The sequence below is a fragment of the Gordionus sp. m RMFG-2023 genome, chromosome 5 (genome assembly GCF_954871325.1).
Source record: "Gordionus sp. m RMFG-2023 chromosome 5, tfGorSpeb1-WG-v2, whole genome shotgun sequence".
Classification (NCBI taxonomy): domain Eukaryota; kingdom Metazoa; phylum Nematomorpha; class Gordioida; order Chordodea; family Parachordodidae; genus Gordionus; species Gordionus sp. m RMFG-2023.
This window is the reverse complement of record NC_088779.1, coordinates 4,036,030-4,058,227: the sequence shown is the minus strand read 5'-3', so window position 1 is coordinate 4,058,227 and position 22,198 is coordinate 4,036,030. Positions and strand designations below refer to the sequence as shown.

General features: G+C 28.0%; 1 protein-coding gene across 1 annotated transcript; it reads left to right on the top strand.

Moving 5' to 3' along the window:
* The first annotated feature begins 546 nt into the window (after positions 1-546).
* On the top strand, positions 547-4,338 carry LOC135929272 (splicing factor U2AF 35 kDa subunit-like). The gene is made up of 8 exons (XM_065465780.1): positions 547-630; positions 674-761; positions 805-868; positions 1,043-1,125; positions 1,244-1,315; positions 2,548-2,681; positions 3,376-3,471; positions 4,051-4,338. Exons 1-8 carry the CDS (start codon positions 587-589, stop codon positions 4,142-4,144), a joined length of 675 nt encoding a protein of 224 aa, XP_065321852.1. The 5' UTR covers positions 547-586; the 3' UTR covers positions 4,145-4,338.
* Positions 4,339-22,198: the final 17,860 nt, after the last annotated feature.

The following is a 22,198-nucleotide window of genomic DNA, read 5'->3' as shown; positions in this document are numbered from 1 at the left end:
TTACCTATTAATACAAATAAGTCTCCAAAAAAGATATTAGATGCTTTTATTTCCAAGACAGAATCAAGAATATGTTATATGACTATAAAATTTGATTTCTCGGAATTTAGTGTTGCACATTTTGCAAATTTATTCTCTTTATAAAGTTCATAGATATAAAAATGTGATTTCTGCAGGCTTATATAAAAAGTATCGTTAACTAAATACATTTTTAAAGATATCTGTATCTATTTTTAGACAATTAGGCATTTGATATAATTTTATTTTACTTTTTTCATATTAATGTTAATAATATTTGTATTAAATTCTTTGATAGTATGTCCGTGTCAATTTCATGACAAAATCTAACCACACAAATTTTATTTTATGCCTAGGATGACGATAGTAATTAAATTATAATTTATTTTTTAAAAAAATAACTTAATATGTATATTTCTAAACAATCTCTGGAAATAAAAAATAATTTATTATTTAATTTTTTGGGACACTCCTCAGATTATATAAATATCAAAATAAGATTTAAAACTAATCTTTTAATGGAAAATGTTTAGAAACAACGGATTAAAATATTTCTTACATCTATCCAATGGCTGAATATCTCGCTTCGATTTTTGGAACTGAAAAGGACAAGTTTTTTTTATTTCTCTGTATTAATATTTAATATATTATTTAGAGTAAATTGTTCCTTTTATTTTAAAATTGGAGCATGTCGGCATGGTGATAAATGTTCAAGAATTCATAATAAACCTACATTTAGCCAGGTAGTATTATTTTGTTAATTCATTATTATATTTATTGTTCTAGACTGTATTGATGACAAACCTTTATCTAAATCCACAGCATGCAGCATCAATTAACCCTGGAAATAGTAATTAATTTTTTTTATGCTTCAATTTTTTTTCAAACAAAAATTATCATTTTTTAGAAGCTTTATTATAAGTTTACTTTTACTGTAATAAATAAAAAATAATTTAATATTACTTAACATTTTTTTTTATTATCAATATATATTTTTTTAATTTAAATAATATAATCTCTTTAGTTGGAAATCCTTTGAGTGAAGTAGAAGCCCAAGAACACTTTGATGAATTCTTCGAAGAAGTCTTTACAGAGTTAGAAGATAAAGTAAACATGCTTACTATAAGAAAAGGAATTAAATTAGATGCTATATTTAATGTTTTTAATGCAAATATAAAAATTATAATTTGAAAAATTTTCTTAATTTTTTTTTTTTAATTTAAAGTATGGGGAAGTTGAAGAAATGAATATTTGTGACAATCTTGGAGAGCATCTTGTAGGAAATGTTTATGTCAAAGTAAATTTTTATATTTAAATGTTAAATAATTTATAATTTAATAAAATCTTAAATTTATTCAAAATTATAAATGATCAAACATCTACAATCCATTCTATTTTTTTAATTTAAATATAAATATCAAAATTAAAAAACATGATTCATGGATGGCCCCTTTTGATTTTTACATACATACTAAGGAGCATGTTACCTTATACCTTGGCAAAATGTAAGTTATTAAGCTTTTACTCATTTCCAGGTTTCAAGGGTAAAGCTTAAATCACCATTTTTTTTTACTTTTGTTGGTTTTCATTTTATTGATGATTGATTAAAAACTACTAAATAATTAATTTAATATCAGAATAAAGCATATACCCTTATAATTTTTAGAAAATAAATTTAAAAATAGTATTTATAAAAATTTTGACACTTTACCCAGAAAAATAATATTTAAAAACCTCATAAATGGGTCATTCCAATTTCTATAAAATTTAAAGCAAACATTACTATTATCATTCTATGTGAATATTAAAAAAATGGAGATGAGATCATAGGTAAAATTGACAAATCTAGTAAAAACATGACCTATTTTATATTATATCTTGTAATATTAATAGAGTTAGAAAAACTATTTTACCTATAACGTTGTAAAGGCTGATCTGATTTTTTTTTGTGTTCTTATAGAATAAAAAAAGAATAGTAACACTTGTATAAGATTTTATTATGATTGGAGAAACACATTTTTGCTGTATGAGATTAAAGTATATGGGCAATAAAATCTTAAAAAAATTTTTAAAATATTTTAAAAAAATTTCGTTAAATATCGAGTATAATACACTTTGTTTTAATATTAAATGTGTTATTTACAAAAATTAAGTTTAATCAGGGGATAATTAAATGAAGAAGACAATTTTCATGCTTTTACCTCTAATATCTCCAAAGTTTTAAAAACTAGATGCTGAAATTATGCCTAGACCATATAGGCTATTCGAAACTTAGTTTATATAAAAATTGATAAAATTAGAGGATATTTCTTCAATTTTTTTGGTATGATACTATTTAATTGGGAATATTTAAGAATTCTATTCCCATTTTTAGCAATTTGTCTTTAAAAATCAATTGAAAAGTATTTTATACCATAAGAAATATTACTAATTTTTAGCAATTTACAATGGGGAACCTTTTTTTTATAATTTTTCAGTTCCCTTCTAAATCTTCCCCTTCACAAAAAAATACATTTGTATTATAAATAGTTTAGAAAAGAAGAGGATGCTGAAAAGGCGGAATTGGATCTTAATGGGAGATGGTTTAATGCCAGACCAATATATGCCGAGTTATCACCCGTTACCGATTTTAGGGAAGCTTGTTGTAGACAATACGAAATTGGGTAATTTACTACTTTATTATATTTTTTGGCAACAAAGCAATGCTAGTGCGTTTAAATTTATTTTTGGATACCAATCTTATACTTTGTATGTGTTTTTTTAAATCGCATTCTTTAGCCAAGTTTTCACTTATATCCCCTTCCTAAGTAGTGTTTTTAAACGGCCCATTTTGAGCCGATTTTTAAAAACAGCTAACTCAATATTTCATTCAGAAAAATATTGCCTAAACCTCAAAATTTCTATAATATGTCTTTACCTTTGTTCCTTATATGAGCAAAATCTTCAGGCTTATGTAATATTATTCTGGATGAAATATTGAGTTAGCCGTTTATAAAAATCGGCTCAAAACGAGCCGTTTAACAACACTATTCCTAATGCACAACATAGATGTTCACATAAATTTTTTAGGCTAAAGCTTATTGGTCATATTGAAGTTGGCCTAATATTGAAATCATCTTAAAATTAATTTATAAAAACATACTTTTTTTATTAATATGATACAATTAAACAATATATATTTCATTTAAAAAGAGGGACATTGCTCGATAACCTGTATTTTGTTAGTATAATTAGTATTTTTCAAAATGTGGGATCTGAATTTTTCTCATTTGTTTTATATTTTCAACAGGATTATGGTGACATTTAAAAAAATAATAATTAATAAAATTTATCTATAATTTTTATAAATTCATAAAGGGAATGTACTAGAGGTGGATTTTGTAATTTTATGCACTTGAAACCAATTTCCAGAGAACTCAGACGCGATTTATATGGAAGGAGGAGGAGGCGAAGGTAAGTTTTTTTTATATGAATTGAAATTCCAAGTTAATTTGCTTTGAAGCCAGCGACTTACTTGGGAGAAGCTTTTGGGGGTCGAGCTTCGTCTAAATTGTTTATACTACCCTTGGCTAACCGAAAAATCTAGCGGCATCCCTTTAATAAACCCTTTTAGGGTTGAACCTATTTACCCCTTGTATAGCCATTGATTACTAAAATTGATCTAAACTGGTCCAATTAGAAATTACTAAATTAAATTATATTGATTATAGAATTTCGGCATAATCCTTAAGATTATCAAAGATGCGCCGATAATTTACATCGATAAAGGTGGCAAGAGCTTAGGCCACCACAGTTTACTATTAAAAAAAATATTGTATAAAACTAATTTGAATTGATTCTTATTAGATACTCTATTTTTATTAATTCTATTTTAGTTTTACTAAATTTTTTAAAATTAATTCTTTATATATTATATCTTTTCACCAGCTAGCACTGGCATATTCGAACCAAAATTAATAAATCATCTATCGATCTAACAGATGATTATGTATTTACATATATATATTATAATTTCTTTTTTTTTAAACCAAGCTCTTCAAAATCGAAAAGACGGAGTAGATCTCATCATAAAGAGAGAAGAAGAGATCGAAGCCCAGATGACAGAAGAGGAGGAAAATATTACTAAAATGATTTTAGCTAGAAAAATCAATTTTTATCATTTTTAATTAATTTTGATAAACGCTATATCAACTAAAATTGTATATATCTTAAAATATTACCCTTTATATTCATTCATTTTTTTAATCAATATTTGTTTTATTGAGTTAAATTCTTATATGCTTGTATATTTTATTTACAGATAGATGTATACTACCTTATTATTCTAGCATTGTGATATAATGAATTAATGTCATAAATAAAATAATATTTCATAGTTTATATTGATGATCTTTAAAGTAAAAAAAATACATTTTAATAAATTATTTTCACTTAAAAATATATTTTAATTTATTGACCATAAAGTCCTCAATACTTCTAATTTGATAAGTAGTACATTTATCAAAAACCGACAGGTCCGGGTATAGGGGCCAGGCCGTATTTTGATTTTTTTATATATACCTGGACTAGGCCTAAAAAAATTTTAAAAAATACCTGGGACGGACTTTATATTTTAAATTGCCATTATTGGCTCTAAAAATTAAAAATAAATATAATATATTTTTAAAAAATCGGGGTTGGGACTGAAAATATAAAACTCGGACCAAGTCAAAAAAAATTGCAAATGATACCTCTGCAGCTCTTATATTTATATACTATTTTATATGATCAGGCATATTTTCAGCGTTTTTCTCAAGAAAAATAAGATTTTTTTGTCCGTTTAGTAAGACGCGGACATTCTTAAAGTTTGTCAAAAACATTATCTTTAAAGTTTTTTAATTTTATATTTGTCATTATTTAATATATTTTCTTGAAATTGAATAAAATCTATCCTTTTAGATTAGAATTTTTTAATAGCCTTATAATAATTTTGTCTTGATTCAAAGAAAAAAACGAAAGCCAAAAATTAACCTCATTTGGAAATGTTAGAAGAATCTATACGACTTAATAAAGGTAAAATAATTAATATTAACTATTGACACAAATGAAAAAGGAAAAGTATAATTTTCTCCCGGATGAAGATAACTAATATTTATCTTTTTTTTATTTGAAATTAAATATTAATTTTGTTTAAATAAGAAAAACACTACAATTATATAAGAATGAAAACAAAAATTGTAATTTAGGATACACACCTAATAAAATTTGCTAGATTTTCTTGATATGATATTATTGAGATAAAATAGTCTATTGAGGAATATTAATGAGCGATTTATGTTTTTATATGTTCTTTAAAACTGGAATACGTCCAATAAAGTCTTATATACAATTTTTTTTTTTCAATATCAATTTTGAAATAGCAGATATAATTTAGAAGGTTACACTTATATATGTAGAGTGAAACAACAAGTCGGTTGTTTGATTCCTGTTCGCCATTTATTTTTTGAAACCAATCCTTGGTGAATTTAAGGTTAAAAGAGTCATCAGCTATGTGAATAAAGGTTTTAATTTATGAAATGGTTTGATAAAATTTAGCATTGTTAAATGTTGTCCGAATACGTGAATTTATGATAGAGATGATCATCAAATATTAAACATAGATTCATTAAACAAATATTCAAAAAAAGGAAATGAATACTATTTCTTTCAATCTCAATGACCTTGTCATATCCCCACTTCTGGTAGAAATGTTAAAATTTTGTTTATAAAAAGGAATAGAAGCGTAGTTTAAAAAAATGATGACCTATATGAGGCAATCAAAATATGGATGACAACTGGTTCAAATTAAATTTTGAGAGTAGATCCAAAATTTTGACGAACTTAACTGACCTGCAAATACAGAGTTCCCCAGTGCCTTCATAAAGAAAATAATTTGAAAGCAACAAGTTAATATTTATTTACTTCTCTTCTCTTTAAAATCTTACCATTTAGTAATTGTTCCTACCCCCCTCGCCCATTTTATAAAGGTTTGCAGAACTTTCATGTATAGTATACCAAAATATTTTAGTATAGAATAACTACAATTTAAGTAATAAACAAAGGAAGAATGTATGACCGAGGAAAGGGTAAATTATCACTAGTGTTATTAAAGTTCTCATCCTTTTGATAGAGAAAATACGACCCCGCCTTAAGAGACCTTATGAGTAGACCCATCGGATGCAAGATATAGGAAGTAAGTTCAGCTATTATGTTTTTATTTAATTTAGAGATAAAATAATAACATCGAATCTGAGCCTGTGAGTAATGACATAGAATGAGAAAATTATTTAACAAAAGGATAAAATTTACAATTTTTAGCTGGATTAGAGAAACCTTTACCGAAATAAGGCAATTCTTAAGTTAGTCTGTCATGTGATTCCTCATAGCGAATGCTCTTTTTGGGATGTTTTTATCATATAAATCGAAAAGCATATGCAAATTAAATCTAAATTAAGCACAAAATTCATAGAAAATTTTTAGTTATTGAAATTTCATTTAGCCAAATTAATTCGATTAAAAAGAAAATATTTATAAAAATATTAGACATACAACAAACAATATCCGCTTTTTTAATATTCCTTGACAAAAAGAAACTAGTGTTGATGAATTCGTCAGTTCCAGATGATTCCACTCACCTTCGTCAATTAATGTGATGATTCTCCTCAGCCTCTACTTGAACATGGCAAGGCAGCCACAATACTAGCTCTATTTAAATAATTATAGATATAGCAAACCATTTCCCACTTATCACGTCATGATACCTAAATGTTAATTAGACTATGTCAACTATTAATAAAATATTTTAAAAAAATTGAAAGAGGGATGAATATTCTTAGAAGACGAATACTCTTTTACTCAATTATAAATCAATCAAATATTAAAATAGATATTTAAAAAATGTTAAAATTTTAAATAGTGGATTTTATCGGATTTCCGAAAATCGCATCCATACACTTTGAAATTGAAAATGTGATATAAGTTAGATATTAAAATTAATTTATAATCAATCTTGCTATTTATGCTTCAGACAACTCCATACGACATTCATAATAATAATATATTAATTTTAAGGTAGCCGATACCTTAAGGCATAGGCTATATTTTGAATTTCTCATAAGCGTTTAAGTGAAGTGACTTTGCCTTTTGCGCTAAACTGTGATAGGGCTTCTCTCTTAAGTTGCCCCAAATTACTTAACGTAATTAGATGGGATCTGAGAGGGTCAAAGTATACCTCTGATATTTCATATAGCGAAAAGAAGGGCGATTGCGCTTACTATAACGTATGAAAAAAATATTAAAATAATACCTATAAAAATTTATGGAGAACGATTTTTATGGACGAATATCCTTTTAAACATTTTTTTTCTAGTGGCGTGTAACTGAACCACTCTTAGGCATTGGAAGGTATTCAGGCAGACATCTTACATTATTATTTCTTATTCCCATAATATTTGATAACGTAAATTATATTATATTTTTGACATTGTACATAGGAACGGTGTCGGCATCATCCTCAGCCAAGACCCTCTTCAGTAGTAGAAGTCAACAGGATCTCTGATAGACTAATGAAGATAAAACTCTGCATTGGTCAATCGACAGGCCTGGACAGCCGGGTGCTCAGGCTACCTGTCCAATCAAACGAATTGCAAGGACGAATATGAAAGATAGAGCGTTCCCTCCATGCGACGCGCAGCGTGTAGACCTCCAGCTGTGAAAATAAGGAAGGTCAACCAAAGAGACATGACTCTAGTTGCATATTGGACGCTTAAAGGTAAGACGAGAGAATGCGCATGTTAGAGCAAAGCAAGATGATAGCTGTACAAAGAGACATCATGGATGACGTATTTGGATACTGGAGATGGTAGAAATTGATGAATGAGAGCACGTAGCTGAAATTGTGCGCATAGCCTCACAAGACCTCTGCCGTAGTAACTCAACGGACCGATAGACTGATGAAGGAAAACACGACATTGTCAATCATACTACACAGCCTATCGAAAGTGCGTACTCACGTGCAAGGAACACAGATAGATTACATGCTAATCTCTCGCAGAAGATTAAAAGATGTAGATAGACTGCAAAGCTCATCCTCAGGAGAAGATATCGAACACGTGTAGACTGCAAATCACCCAGGAGAAGATATCGCCGGCAACAAAGCTACTAATCATGGATTTACAAATCTCAAATAATCCACTCAAAATAAGATAAAACTGGAACCATGCATCAAATGGGGCAAATTAAAAACAATGACAGATGCCTTTGCAATCAATGCAAACATTGAAACAATAAATTGCTCACAAGTAGTGAAAAAATCTGGACAGACCTTTCATCCAGATTAATAGACACTGCAAAATCGACGCTAGGCTTGACAAGAGGAGGCAACAAATCATACATGATGGTGGAATTTTTCTGCTAATTTATTATTACACGATCAATACGCCGTTCCATCCCAAAAATTTTGTGGAAACCTGTGAACCTAAGACTAAAATTGAAGGTGATAATAATACCAGACGTCTCAGAAACAATTCTGCACCCTCGGATAATACGAGAGCCATGTCTGACGCAGCAAGAAATCAACTTAAAGCCGAATTAGACGCGGTCAAAATAAGATTAGACGCCATTGCCATGGAATCCACCGGTAAGATGGACCTTATGGAAAATAAGACCCTCCCGATGGGGGCAGGATTCTCGCCATATGCGTTGCAGAACATCGTGTTAGACCTTTGCGCTAAATCAGTGAAAAAGGCTAACTATTCAGTGTACCTCGATGATATTATTGTCTTCCATGCGGACGAGCGACACGTTTTCAACGATACAATCGCCCTCCTTGACATGATATCGGCATGGGGACTTAGGATCAATGAATCTAAATCCGTCCTATCGCCCACCAATAAGATCTCCTATCTCGGAATAGACATTAACTTTGCAAACAAAACTGCGAGAGTCGACAAAGAAAACCGATCCCGCCTCAAGTTCTGTCAGTTAATCCTATATAAACATTCCCTACAATCAATGATAATTGAGCGTAACGTCGCACTGGAAGTGCTAGGGATCCTTAATCACTACACATATTCAATCACGGGACTATCAAGGGTATTTGCACCTTACTATGATACTATGCTAAACCCAGAAGACCCACCGCCCATCGACTATCTTAAAGCTTACCCAAAAGCGGTAGCAGCGATAAAGGCATTGATGAAACCGTTTCCCTTTACCTTCAACATCAACACCATTCTCCACGTCGACGCATCTTCCACCCACATAGGGGTGTCCGACGCCTTCGCCACGGGATATTCCTTCACATTCGACGAGGCGAAACATGCCCTAGGGGTCCCGGAAATGGCAACGCCGCACATAAACCAGAAAGAGCTATTAGCAATCTGGGTCGGCTGTAAATACTCGCTCAACAAATATAAAACGATCCCAGCGATAGTAACAGACAGCCAGGTAGCGTACACCATTATCAAGAAGGGAGGATCCAAGTCCCCAGCCTGTGAGCACTTGGTAACAAGAATCATCCTATCCCTTGGATTCTACGACTTCGTTCACCTCTCAAGAAACCTAACATGGATTGCGTCAGAGGACAACTTAGCCGACGCACCCAGCCGGACGTGGATCCCCAGTGACGAAGCACACGCCATCCTACACGGATTCGACACTGCGGGTTTACCGGAGATAGAGGAAGCGTTTGGAAGGATCCCCCTAGCATCAACCCCGCTATATATAACGGACGAGGCAGATGCGAGCGACTTCGTAAGCAACTTATCGAACATGGAACGCGACTTTGACCCGAACATATTCGATAGAACGTTGGATCTGTCAAGCTATACGGCCTACGAGGAAGACACCCCTTTCCCCGAGGAACACACCCTCCCATGATGAAACAATTAATCACATAACCATATATTAAATGTTTATATTACATATTTTTCCTTAAAAAAATCGCGAGCTGTTTTATCTTACCAGTGTTGTATAATAACCCCGCGGATAGGAATACCTTTATATAAAAATGCCTTCTTTTTAATAAACGTAGATATTCTTAATCAATATGTTTTCTTTTCCCTCACATATATCTCCTTTTTACCCCGGAAAGTTTTGGGATGAACGACCAGAAATAAAGTCCCACGCATATATATATACGGCGATAATAGCCGAAGGAGCTCATCAAGGGTTCTCTTCATTACAGTAATTGATACTTGCCGAATCCAAGGATGAAATGAAAGAAAGGTTAGTGAATTGGATAAATATAATAGAGAAAAGACGGAGATGGTGATAGGAGGAGATGAAACGGAGAGTATTGATATGATTGGCAGATATCCGCAATTAAAAGCTGACTATTACTTTTAAAATGAATATTTTAACTATTTGTAGGTTAAAAGATATATCAATAGTAAATAATTCAACAATACAACTGTTAAGGCAGTTTAGAATAACCCCATGTTTACGCGTTTCGAAAATCAAGCAATAGTGTAACATTTAATGGGATGCTGGTTAACTCATTTTAAAAATTGATCTCCTGTAAAATTACAAAAAGTTGAGATGGAATAATCTAATTGTCAGAAGAAGGTTTTTAAGGGAGGACACATGAAAAATCCCAGAAGCCAAAGGAAAACAAAATAGGAGAATGGATGCTAATTCCAATAATTTTATTAAAGGTTACTATATTAAATTATAGTTATGGAATATTTAGAAAAAGATTGGTCATCAGACCCTCACATTCATTAGTAAACTAAATGGATTTGCTTCCGACAAGCTCGAGTGCAAAGTTTGGGGATGAGAAATTTAGGGAAACCTATCTTAAAGTTTCCAAGAACCGAAACTTAAGTGTAAATAATTTATGTATTGTTCAAAATGTTATGCGATTCATTTTAAAAAGTTTATTTATTGTTTAAATTGAAATTTAGTATAATAAATAGTGTATGAAATTAACACTAGAAGGAACGCTGGGACAAATTTACCCTTTTCAAAATTTTCTTAGGAACCATAACTATTTATAGTGGCTCTAAACTGTTGTCCAGAGTCAGGACTTTTAAATATAAATTGGTTCGGAATTCGGATCATAATCTTCACTGGGCAAGTTATGAATAAAAATGGAGAAATTCATATTATGCCTAAATTTAAATAAAATTTCCCTTTTGGGTCATTTATTCCAAAAATGAGCAAGATAATTGACATTTTGGAACCCCTTTGTATAAATCTTTTATCAGTTAACAATATATTACCTGAGATAATGACGATTAGAAAACTTTTAAAAACCCTTTACTGTTAAATAATTAGTTTTTAATGAAAAACTTAATTAGTTCAGATGCTGAATCTAGTATTAATATCTAAATTAATAATTATAGGGAAAATAAAAAAAAATTAATTTTTTAAAAATATTGGTCATCTTAAGTCCATTTGAAAATTAATATTACGAAATGAATAGTGTTATATCGTAATCGACACTTATGGATGTAGAAAAAAGATATTTTCCTAAAATGGGTAGTATAATACTAATTTAAAAATTGATTCTTTTTTTGTTTTTTTGACAAATAGATTTAATTTTTTTTTAACCATTTTTCTAATAATTTGTGAGGCTGGGTAATTATTCTAAAATATATCGCTGAAAATGTACAAAAAATTTTTATCCCTTAAAATTATTTTAAGGCATTATAATTGATCTATGAATGAGTAGTATCATTTAAAAAAAATATTTTCGCTAAAAAATTGACATATACCGCTATATAAACCCTATTTTTATAAATCACTATTAGCGATATTTTGTTTAAAAATAATTAAACCTCGCTAATTATTACAGAAATTATTAAAGTAGTAAATGAATATTAGAAAATAAGAATTTAAAAGATTGAAGCTCATAATATATTCGAAATAATAATTAGACTGTTAATATTAGAACTAATTCATTTTATTTTTAAATTTAAAACTAATAACATCAGCAAAAAGTTAAAAAAAATGATTTTTATATTTTTCCCCACTATCTCAGGTAATAATAATTGCTAAAGAGCTATTTATAATATAATTTTGCCTTTATTATTTTACCACTAAATCTTATGTTAAATGTATCCTTATTTTTTTTAAAAATTCATTTATCCATTATATTTGGTCAAATAAGATATAAATGATTAATATAAAATGAAATTTGGGATAACATGTCATTCAAACATAAAAGAGTTCTTTTAAAATTGGATCAGGTGTATTTGAGATCACTTTCAAAGCTTTTCCATTCCATGTTATTTCGCTAATTGAATCACCATCTTGAAAGTCAATGCTACAATTGTAAGAATGGTATAAAGGTATTAAAGGAAGTCCAAAATGATATAAAGAATGTATGTTTGGATTTTTTGTAACTGTTGCTGATTCATAACTAACACCTAAATCTAACTGATAACAAATTTGGTCGCCATCTTTGACCATAAAACACATCCTACCGTTATAATCAAAATTGTAACCAAACCTAACTACGTATACCTGTTGACAAACATTTAGGTGAGTTGGGAAGGTATTAAACACGGATGAATTTACAATGAATTTATGACAGTGCAGCGAGATTTCCAGGTTTATCGAGATCGGCCTAAACCATTCAATACTAAACCTACGCATTTTGTCAGAAAATAACTCTATCAGAGAATTGTTATCCAATACTTTTCGTTTTAAGATGATTTCACGGAAGTCTAAATAGTTCAAATCATCGATGTAGGTCATAATTTTGAAACCATTTTCGTTCAGAGTATTTATAATGCTTTCCGGAGAAACAGGTTTGCAATGTATGATGCATCGATTTTGAGCCCATTTGAGGAGGAATTCCAATATCATGGGTGTGAGGGGTTTGACATTCTCATGCGTTATGAAGCCGTGTACCATTCAAAATCGGCGTTTAGGAAATCGGGGGAGTCAAAAACATCTCTCATCATTTTTCTTAGACTCTTAATTATTTTTTTTACATAGTGTTATGTTAAAAAGTAGCGATTAACCTATTAAACTTGAACATATAACCTTTATTAACACTAGGGGAAACAAAATGATGTCCTACTATAATTTTTGGAAATTTTTTTTATAACTAATTCATATATTTCTAAAAAAAATTTGAATTAAAAATTGATATTTAATATAACTATCGAAAATAAAGATTCAACTACGCTTCCATTCGAGGTCTTGAAGAGACAAATTTTTTCGATCCAAACCAACCTGTAGGATAAAAAAAATTTCCCCAATTAGACCAATATAGAAGTAATTCCAAATTCCCGGCTCATGTTGACCTCTAGTTTCCATATCCAGATATTTTGGACTTGTAATACCACTTTTCATCTTGCTTTTTTCAAATTGAAACATTTATTGGATGGTTCGATTTTCAAAAACGGCTAACCAAATAGTTACTTATATCAAAAAAATAGCAAGATATATAAATATATATTGAAATAGCATTAATTAAATTGACATTTAAAATAAAGGCTAATCCAATATTTTAGCCAATAAATATTTTGGCTAGTCTCGAGATTTCGGATGACCAAACTTTTCGGTCCAATCTATGAGCAAAATCTCAGGGTTCGCGATACTTTTTGGCTAAAATATTGGGTTAGCTGTTTTTAAAAATCGAGCCGTTTAACAATACTACATGGATCGCTACGCTATTACAATGTTGCCTGATTTTATTACTTAAAAAATATTTTTCAAAAACAAAAATGAAAATTTCGATTTGTTAGAATTTGAAGAAAGGGATTTATAGATATGAGAAAATAAAAGCTAAAAAATAAAATTTCCCATATTTACGAATAATTTTTGAGTAACTTGTTTATCCTATTCATAGTATGAATCAATCAAATAAATAGTTTTAAGTATAACCAATTTATAAAAAAAAAAAAAAGAGGGAGGAAAAAAAAATACAAACTTCTAAACATTTTCCTTTATCAATCTCAGAATGATTCTGAACCTGTACTAAAAATGTATATACAAAAAAATGAAGAAAGAAAAAGAGATAAAAAAAATAATAAGGGATTAAAAACGAAATTATATTCAAATCTATTATCATATAATAACATAGATATTCTCATTGAAACCATGAAAAATATTGTTATAAAAAAATCCAAAATGAGATTACATTTAAAGGGTGCTTTTCAATTATAGTTGATGGCACACATATAATGTTTCGAAATCAGAAGCAATAGCTTTGATAGTAAGATATGTTGAAAATAGTGAGACGCAGAAGCCTGTTGAAAGACTGATTGACATATATTGTATGGGAAATACCACAGGCCTCGATTTAAGCATAATATAATATCCAAATTTGGCTCGATGAATTTACCCCTTGAATTTCTAATTGGGCAAAGTTATGATGGCACCTCAAACATGAGCGGAAGAATCAATGGTGTGCAGGCCTTGATTAGAGAAGAGGCGCTAAATGCAGCTTTTATTTGGTGTTATTGTCATCGATTAAATTTAATCATTGTTCAATTATGCCAATCAATTAAAGAACTTCGAAGCCCACTTTAATAAAGACAGAGTTGCCTAATGTTAATTCTCAATGTAAGTATTGGGTATTATTTTAATAATGAAACCATTATTGTAACATTAAATATTAACCCTATTACTCATTTAACATTATAAGAGTTACCTCCCACATACGGCATGCCAAACGAGTTCTTTCCTTCCCCATTTTTTGTACCATGTTGTGTTTTCAAGACTTAAATTTTTTTACTTTAATAAAGACAGAGTTGCCTAATGTTAATTCCCTGAAATTTAAGAATAAGGATGAATTACATTCTTGGTTGGGTCTTATGAATTATTATTCTAGATTTATAAGAGATTTTTCTAAATTAGCAGCTAATTTATATGATTTACTTAAAAGGGGTAATAAATTTTGTTGTGAAATCAATGAAAGAACTAGTTTTTACGAAATTAGAGAAAAATTGTGTAATTCACCAATTCGTGCACATTATGATAGAAATAAGGAATTGTTTATTTCAACGGATGCGTCCAATAAAGGCATGGGTGCAGTCTTATTTCAGTTAGAAGAAGATGGTTTAGAAAGGCCAATTGAGTTTATGTCTAAGGCATGGGCTGGAGCTGAAAAAAGATATTCAATTATTGAAAAAGAAGGATTGTCTGTTGTTTTGGCAGTAAAAAATGGAAAGAATATGTAGTAGGTAGGAGATTTTATATCTATTTTAATGATGTAAAAAGATATGAGGTACTCAAAAAATGTCAGTGTTATGATCTGAAAAAATAACGATTTCTACGCATCAAGAATACCACTCGGGTACCTTATTTATTTAGATTTAAAATGATTTTTTATTTAGAAGCTGGCTATCGTCATATAAAGCTACTGTAAATTTTTTTCTACTTTATGATGCTTTGAGGGCAGCTTTAACAAATTTAAAAGATTCTGAAGATCCTGCCACTTCCACTATGGCTAGTGTTATAGTCTTTAGAATAGAAAAATTTGATTTTATCTTATCACTTTGTGTTTTGGATAAAATATTGTTGATAACAAGTTTGGCTTGTACAAAATTGCAAACCATTTCGAAGGATATAGGGTTTGCAATAAATCAAATTCAATTAGCAAAAGATTGCTTGATTAATTTGAGAAGTATAATATAAATTATTGTCTTAATTATTTTTTAATCTAATAGATAATAACACTGAATTTTTGGATGTTTTTTCAAAGGCACAAGATTTTATGAAGGAGAGATATCTACCTTTTGATTTTTAAAGTTATAGACTTCAAACATTACAATCCAAAAATATGAGATATATATACTTTCATCATTAAATAAATATAGAAATTTTTTTAGCTTTAAAATAGGTGTATATTATGCTGCACTTCCTACAACCTCATGTACTGCCGAAAGAGTCATGAGTAAAATTAAATTAATTAAAACAAGACTTCGTAGTACCATGAAAGATTCATTTCTCAATAATTTAACCAAATTATCAATGGAAAAAAATTTATTTAAACAATTAAATATTGATGAAATGATAAATTTGCTTTCTCTTCTACTAATTTATCTAAATTATTAATTTAAAATAATATTTATATAGTATATATTTTTTGCATTTTATTTATATTATATATTAAAAATTGATGCAATAAAAATTATTTTTGAAATTTATGGGTGTCATAAAATAATTATCATTTTTTCGAGGGGGGAGGGGGGGTACTTTTCAGGGGGTGCTTCACTCGCTCAGAAAGTGTAGGAGCCACTGACCCGACCTGTAGGGAAAAAAATATCCAACCAGACCAACATAGAAGTAATTCCATGTTCCCTTCTTGGCCCATGTTGACCCCTAGTTTCCATATGTTTTGGACCTATAATATTACATTTCATCTCGCATTTTTCAAATGGGTATCTTATATTTGAAACATTTATTGGAAGTACGATTTTTATAACATAGATCTTGTGGTTGTAAAAAGGTTAGATTTTTAAAAAAGACTAATCAAATATTTATTTATATCAAAAAATAGCAAGTTATAAAAATATATATAAAAATAAATATTTTAAAAAAATAAATTAAAATGACATTTAAAATAAAGGCTAACCCAATATTTTAGCCAAATAATATTTTCTAGCATCGAGATTTCGTTAATAGATGTCCAAACTTTTCTGCCCAATTTATGAGCAAAATCTCAGGGCTTGCGTAATATCTTTGGCTAAAATATTGGGTTAGCCGTTTGAACCCTTTAACATCACTACGCGGGTCTCTACATTGTTTCCTCATTTTAACATCTTGTATTTTACTATTTACTAATCTTATATACGCCGAAATTTAAATTCTTTAAAAATATTATTTGATAAAAAATGAAAATTTTGATTATTATAATTTAAAAAAAAAAGAAGGGATTTATTGATATGGGTTAAATAAGGCCTAAAAATCGTATGCATTATAAGAATTGAATCAAATAAATAGTTTTAAATATAATCAATTTACAAAAAAAAAAGAGGGAGGGAAAAACAAAATCTAAACTTCTAAACATTTTTCTTTATCAATCTCAGGATGTATTTGGGTTGAAAGGTAAACGTCGATGGCATTGGATCGATCAATATTGCTATTTATATACTCGACGCATTTAGTTTCCAGTGAAGTTATCTTGTATTTTTTAGAAGCGTACAGAAGATTAATCAGCCCGGGAAGTTCAAGGGTCTTTCCCATATTTATCTCGTCAGTGTATATGTATCTAAATTTCGAATTGAAGTAAATTTAGATTAGCCATTTTTTATCCTCAGTTATAATTAGGCTGAGTACAAATCCTATCACGATTCGGCCCGCCCATTTAAAATTTTTTTTTTGGAACTTCTGAAATTATTTAGATAGATAAAATAAGATGAGAAATCTGGTTCTCGAGATACAGGGGATCAAAGGGTGGGAAAAATAGTGACATTCGAATCTGAAATATTTTTTAAATGCTTATATCTCAAAAACATAATATATATAAAAATTGAATAGGTAAAAAAAAAATCTCTAAAGATCTATGATAAGAAGAAAAAAATAGATGAGTCTTCAACTTCCGGTTCATCTACCGTGTTTTAAAAGCAATAAAAGGAGTTGATTTTCTAAAAAAAAATTTGCCTTTTATTTAGACAACCTTTATATGACGATGGTAACGGCTCTTTCGAAATACGCAAATACTATCAAAAATTAAAATTTTCATTTAGATAAAAATAGATGACGCTATATAAGAAAACTACAAATTATCGATAAAAATTTGTTGCTAATTTACCAATTACTGAATATTTTACAAAATATTTCAAATTTCAATAAAATACACCAATTAAACTGAGGGGGAGTGGGGGAAAATGCCCCTTAAACATCTTAAAAATGTTTCAAATTTCCAATAATAAATATCTTTCGTATAACTTTTTATTGATGATAACTATTGAATGCCATATAGATATAAGTAATATATCTATTTTTTTCATATATCAGATTCTTAATACAAGTGAAATGTTTGCGAGTTTGTTGAATTTGATTAACATTTAACTTCAATTTTATCGTGAGAAATTGGATAATAAAGGTGTTCCTGGTATTGTATGCGTTTTATTGAATCTCTCTTCTAAAATTATTTTCTATTTCTTATATTCGTCTTCCATAATATAGGAGATATCTATTCTTTAATAAAAAAAACTTAATAATATACATTAATAAATTAGAAATCTTGTGCCTTTAATATTTTCCATAGGATAGGCAAAAAACTCTTTATGTAAAGTTATTTGTTTTGAAACAGGTCATTATTAGCTAGCCCTAGGCACTAAGTTTATTAAGTGTCTTGTAATTAATCACAAGGATGATGATAACTTGCGCTTTATTTCAGTAAAATCTTTGCACTTCATATAGAACCACAAGGCCATAATTTTGAACAAAGTCTACCTGAACGATAATTCCCCTTTATATAAATCCATGCCTTAAAAAGAATATAAACAATTTAAAAATTTTGTATTTTTCGCATCTGCTAACGAGCTAAAATAAACAGCCAGCTTCTTTTTTTTACAGATCCTTTCCAGCAATTTTAAATTTGGTATAAAAAATAAAAATATCATGTTATTGGTAAATTAGCAACAAAATTTTAACCATAATTTGTAGTTTCATGCAAAAAAATGTTAATTTTTGGTAAAAATGCATATTTCGGAATAGCCGATATAGCCAAGGTTTTCACATCGCATTTATATATATTTATAAAAGATGTCTAAATTATCCTTAAGAAAAAGTAAAATTTTTAAATATCCTCAGTATCGTTTAGGGTTAGACGATTTAAATCACTCCGATTTTTTTTTAAAAAAATCAATGATTTAAATCAAAATTTAACATAGTGAAAGATAAAAACTTAGATAAGCAAAATCTAAATTAAATAACCAAATTGCACTATTAATCACCACTTGCTCAATTTTTGACATAGTAAAAAAATAACTGCTGACCCTAATGGGCAATAGTGAAAAATTATATAATATTCTAAATGTAAAACGAAGCAATCTACTCATATTTTTTAAAAAAAAATTTTATATCTTTACAAAAAAAAATGATTAATTAGTTTGTAAAATTAACAAATATAATAAAAATCACAAGTAATATTTATATCATCGAAATTGGTATTAAAATTTAATTGTATAATTTAGAAATTTATTTCTAATGAAGATTTTAAAAATGGATTACCGTTATACTTATTTTATTTATTTTTTCTTCAAGATTTCTAAAAATAAATAGACTTGTTTTGAGCCGGTTTAAAAACGGCTAGAACTGAAAAATAATTAAATCTACGAATGAAAAATATGTCCTTAAGAGTTAAAAATTGGGCTATTAGCTAATTTTAGTTTGAAAAAATTAAATTTCATTTGGTTTTTACGTGAATCAGAAAATTCTACAATAAAATTATTTTAGCCAACAATATCATCTGACCTTCTTTCGACACCGATAATGATAATTAAATTTTTTTTTAAAAAATAACTATATTACAGTCGCTATACTTTTTAAAAAATACCTGGAGCGCCCCTCCATTTAAAAATCAGGAACGGGAGCTGGCTCCTTTTAGGGCTGGAGTGGAAAAGTCTCGCTCCACCGCTCTTCTAAATTTAATGTATAAAATAAATTATTTTTTAAATATTAAAAATATTTATTTATTAATAAAAATGAAATTTTAGATTTTACAATATCATTTAATTAGTCCCTCCTGTCCAACAATTATGTAACAATATTCCTTTCCCAGTCTTATTTCTTTTGAAAATTAATTGATTATATATATTTAATAAAATTATATTTAGATTTAATCCATATATTTTTTTCCATAGTGATTATGCCACAAAATCTCTTTTTTACGTTTCACACTGTTCAATGATTATAAATATTATTCCCTTTATCTTTTTTTATTTTGAAAATGAAATTGTTATTTGAAACAAAATATCCCCTTGATTATTTATATGTAATGAAATTGTATTTACATGTATGTAATATACATTTTGATTGTTAGCCTTTTATAAACAAATATATATCATATATGTTTCATTAAAACCCTGATGTGTTGGAAGAGAGAAAAATGGTTTACATATGGAAGTAATGGTAGCAAGGAGCTCTGACTCAAATTGAACGTTTGAAAAAGATTATGAGATGATAATTTCAAATGTATCGATGAAAAATGAAGCGAATTTTGTAGATTATATGGAAAAATAAAGCGAATTTAAAAAATTAAATAAAATAATTTTTTTTGAGAATATAATATGTGGCCTGTGAAGGGTGGGCGTATTGAAGTGTATTTTTACATTATATATATAAATTTATATAATAACCAATATCAATTAAATAATGTTTAAACGAGGATTCGTTAATACCTTATGCTTATCGAATAACAAAAGAATGTCAATTAATTTTTTCTTCGGGGAACAAGAATGAAATTTTGATTCCCATTGTGCAAACTAGAAATAAAGTGATGGTTTATAATTATATAATTAATAAATGAGATTTTAATTATGTAATTATTTGTTTCTATTTTAATGTAGTTATTATAATTATAAGATAAATTAATTATAGAGAGCATTATATTTAAAGATAATTATAGTGTATTTTAAACAATAAATATGCATTTCATAATAAAAATATCTAATATTTCTAGAAAGTTATTATATACCAAAAAAGTTTTAAAAAATACATTTTTAAATTTTTTTTTATTGCATAAATAATAAAAAACTAAAATAATTTAAATTCTTATAAATATCAGGATTGTTTAGATTAGTCAATATGATTTGTTCAATTGACATTTGACTGATCAAATAAAAAAAATGTTTTTAAACAATATTAACTTATTTCGTATATAAATAGTAAAATGAATCTATAAAATTTATTCTCATTCAATAACTAATGTTTTACTCTACTTTGCAGCCCTAACCCTAACCAAAGTTTTTTTAAGAAAAAATTTAAAGTAGAGTATTGCTTTATTCAAATAAAAAGAAACACATTATTTGTGTTGTAAACATAATACAACCCTCTTGTTTATCTGATCAAAATTTTGAAAATTAATTGTTGTTAAAAAATTATTATAAAAAGAACTTATCTTATAATATATTATTTTATATAATCCTATTTTTATTATTTATGGGGGAAAAAAAAATAAATGTAAGGATAATTTATACATAATATTAAGTAGTTTTGTTAAACAGCTCGATTTGAGCCAATTTTTAAAAATGGCTAACTCAATATTTTATACAAAAAAATATTACATAAACTTCAAGATTCTGCTAATAGATGTCCAAACCGTTTGTACTATCTATGACCAAAATCTTCAGACTAACATAATAATTTTGTGGATAAAATATTAAGTTAACTATCTTTTAAAATTGACCTAAATCAAGCCATTTAACAACTCTAATATTTATTATCTTATATGTAACGAGTTATACATTACTTTTCTAAATATCCAGTAAGAATTTTTATTTTTGGCAAGGTAACAAGTAATGGTAATGCAAATGACATAAAATCCAGTGATGAGACTCCCATAAAAGGAAGGAAAGCATTGCTTCCCTTGAAATTTTTCCTACAAAATTCTAAATAAACTTAATATAATCTTTATAATATCTTTAAAAAAAACTAATCTGACCTCGTTAAAAAATACATATATATAATTTTTATAACGTTAAAAATATTAGTATTATTTTTACTACGTTAAGAAGAATTACTATTATTTTTACTACGTTGAAAAATTTACTATTATATTTACTATGTTAAAAAAAATATACATGAGGGAAACAAATTAAATATTTCTTATTTTTTTTAATAAATAAAGAGAAAATCACGCGAATGATTGTGTAATTTTACGTTTAAAAAATAAGCATTGGGGAAGCAAATAAAAAAATGCTTATTATTAATATAATAAATAAAAGAGAAAAAAATCTTTTATATTAAATTTTTTTATTTACTTTTTTTAAATAATTTTTTTTTAAAAAAAAAAAATTAAAATTTATAGGTCCGTGAAGTTGACCCCACAATTTTTGATTTTCAATGGTTTATCAGTTGGTGTGATTTGTACCGTTTTCAGTTCGATTTGTACCATCACCTTCAAAGAACAAAATGGGGGGCCAACTTCAGGACAGCCCCCCAACTTTTAAATTTATAAATAAAAAGTGTATAGGTCGATAGAGAATGATTTGTACCGTTTTCAGTTTGATTTGTACCACCGTTTTCTAGCTAT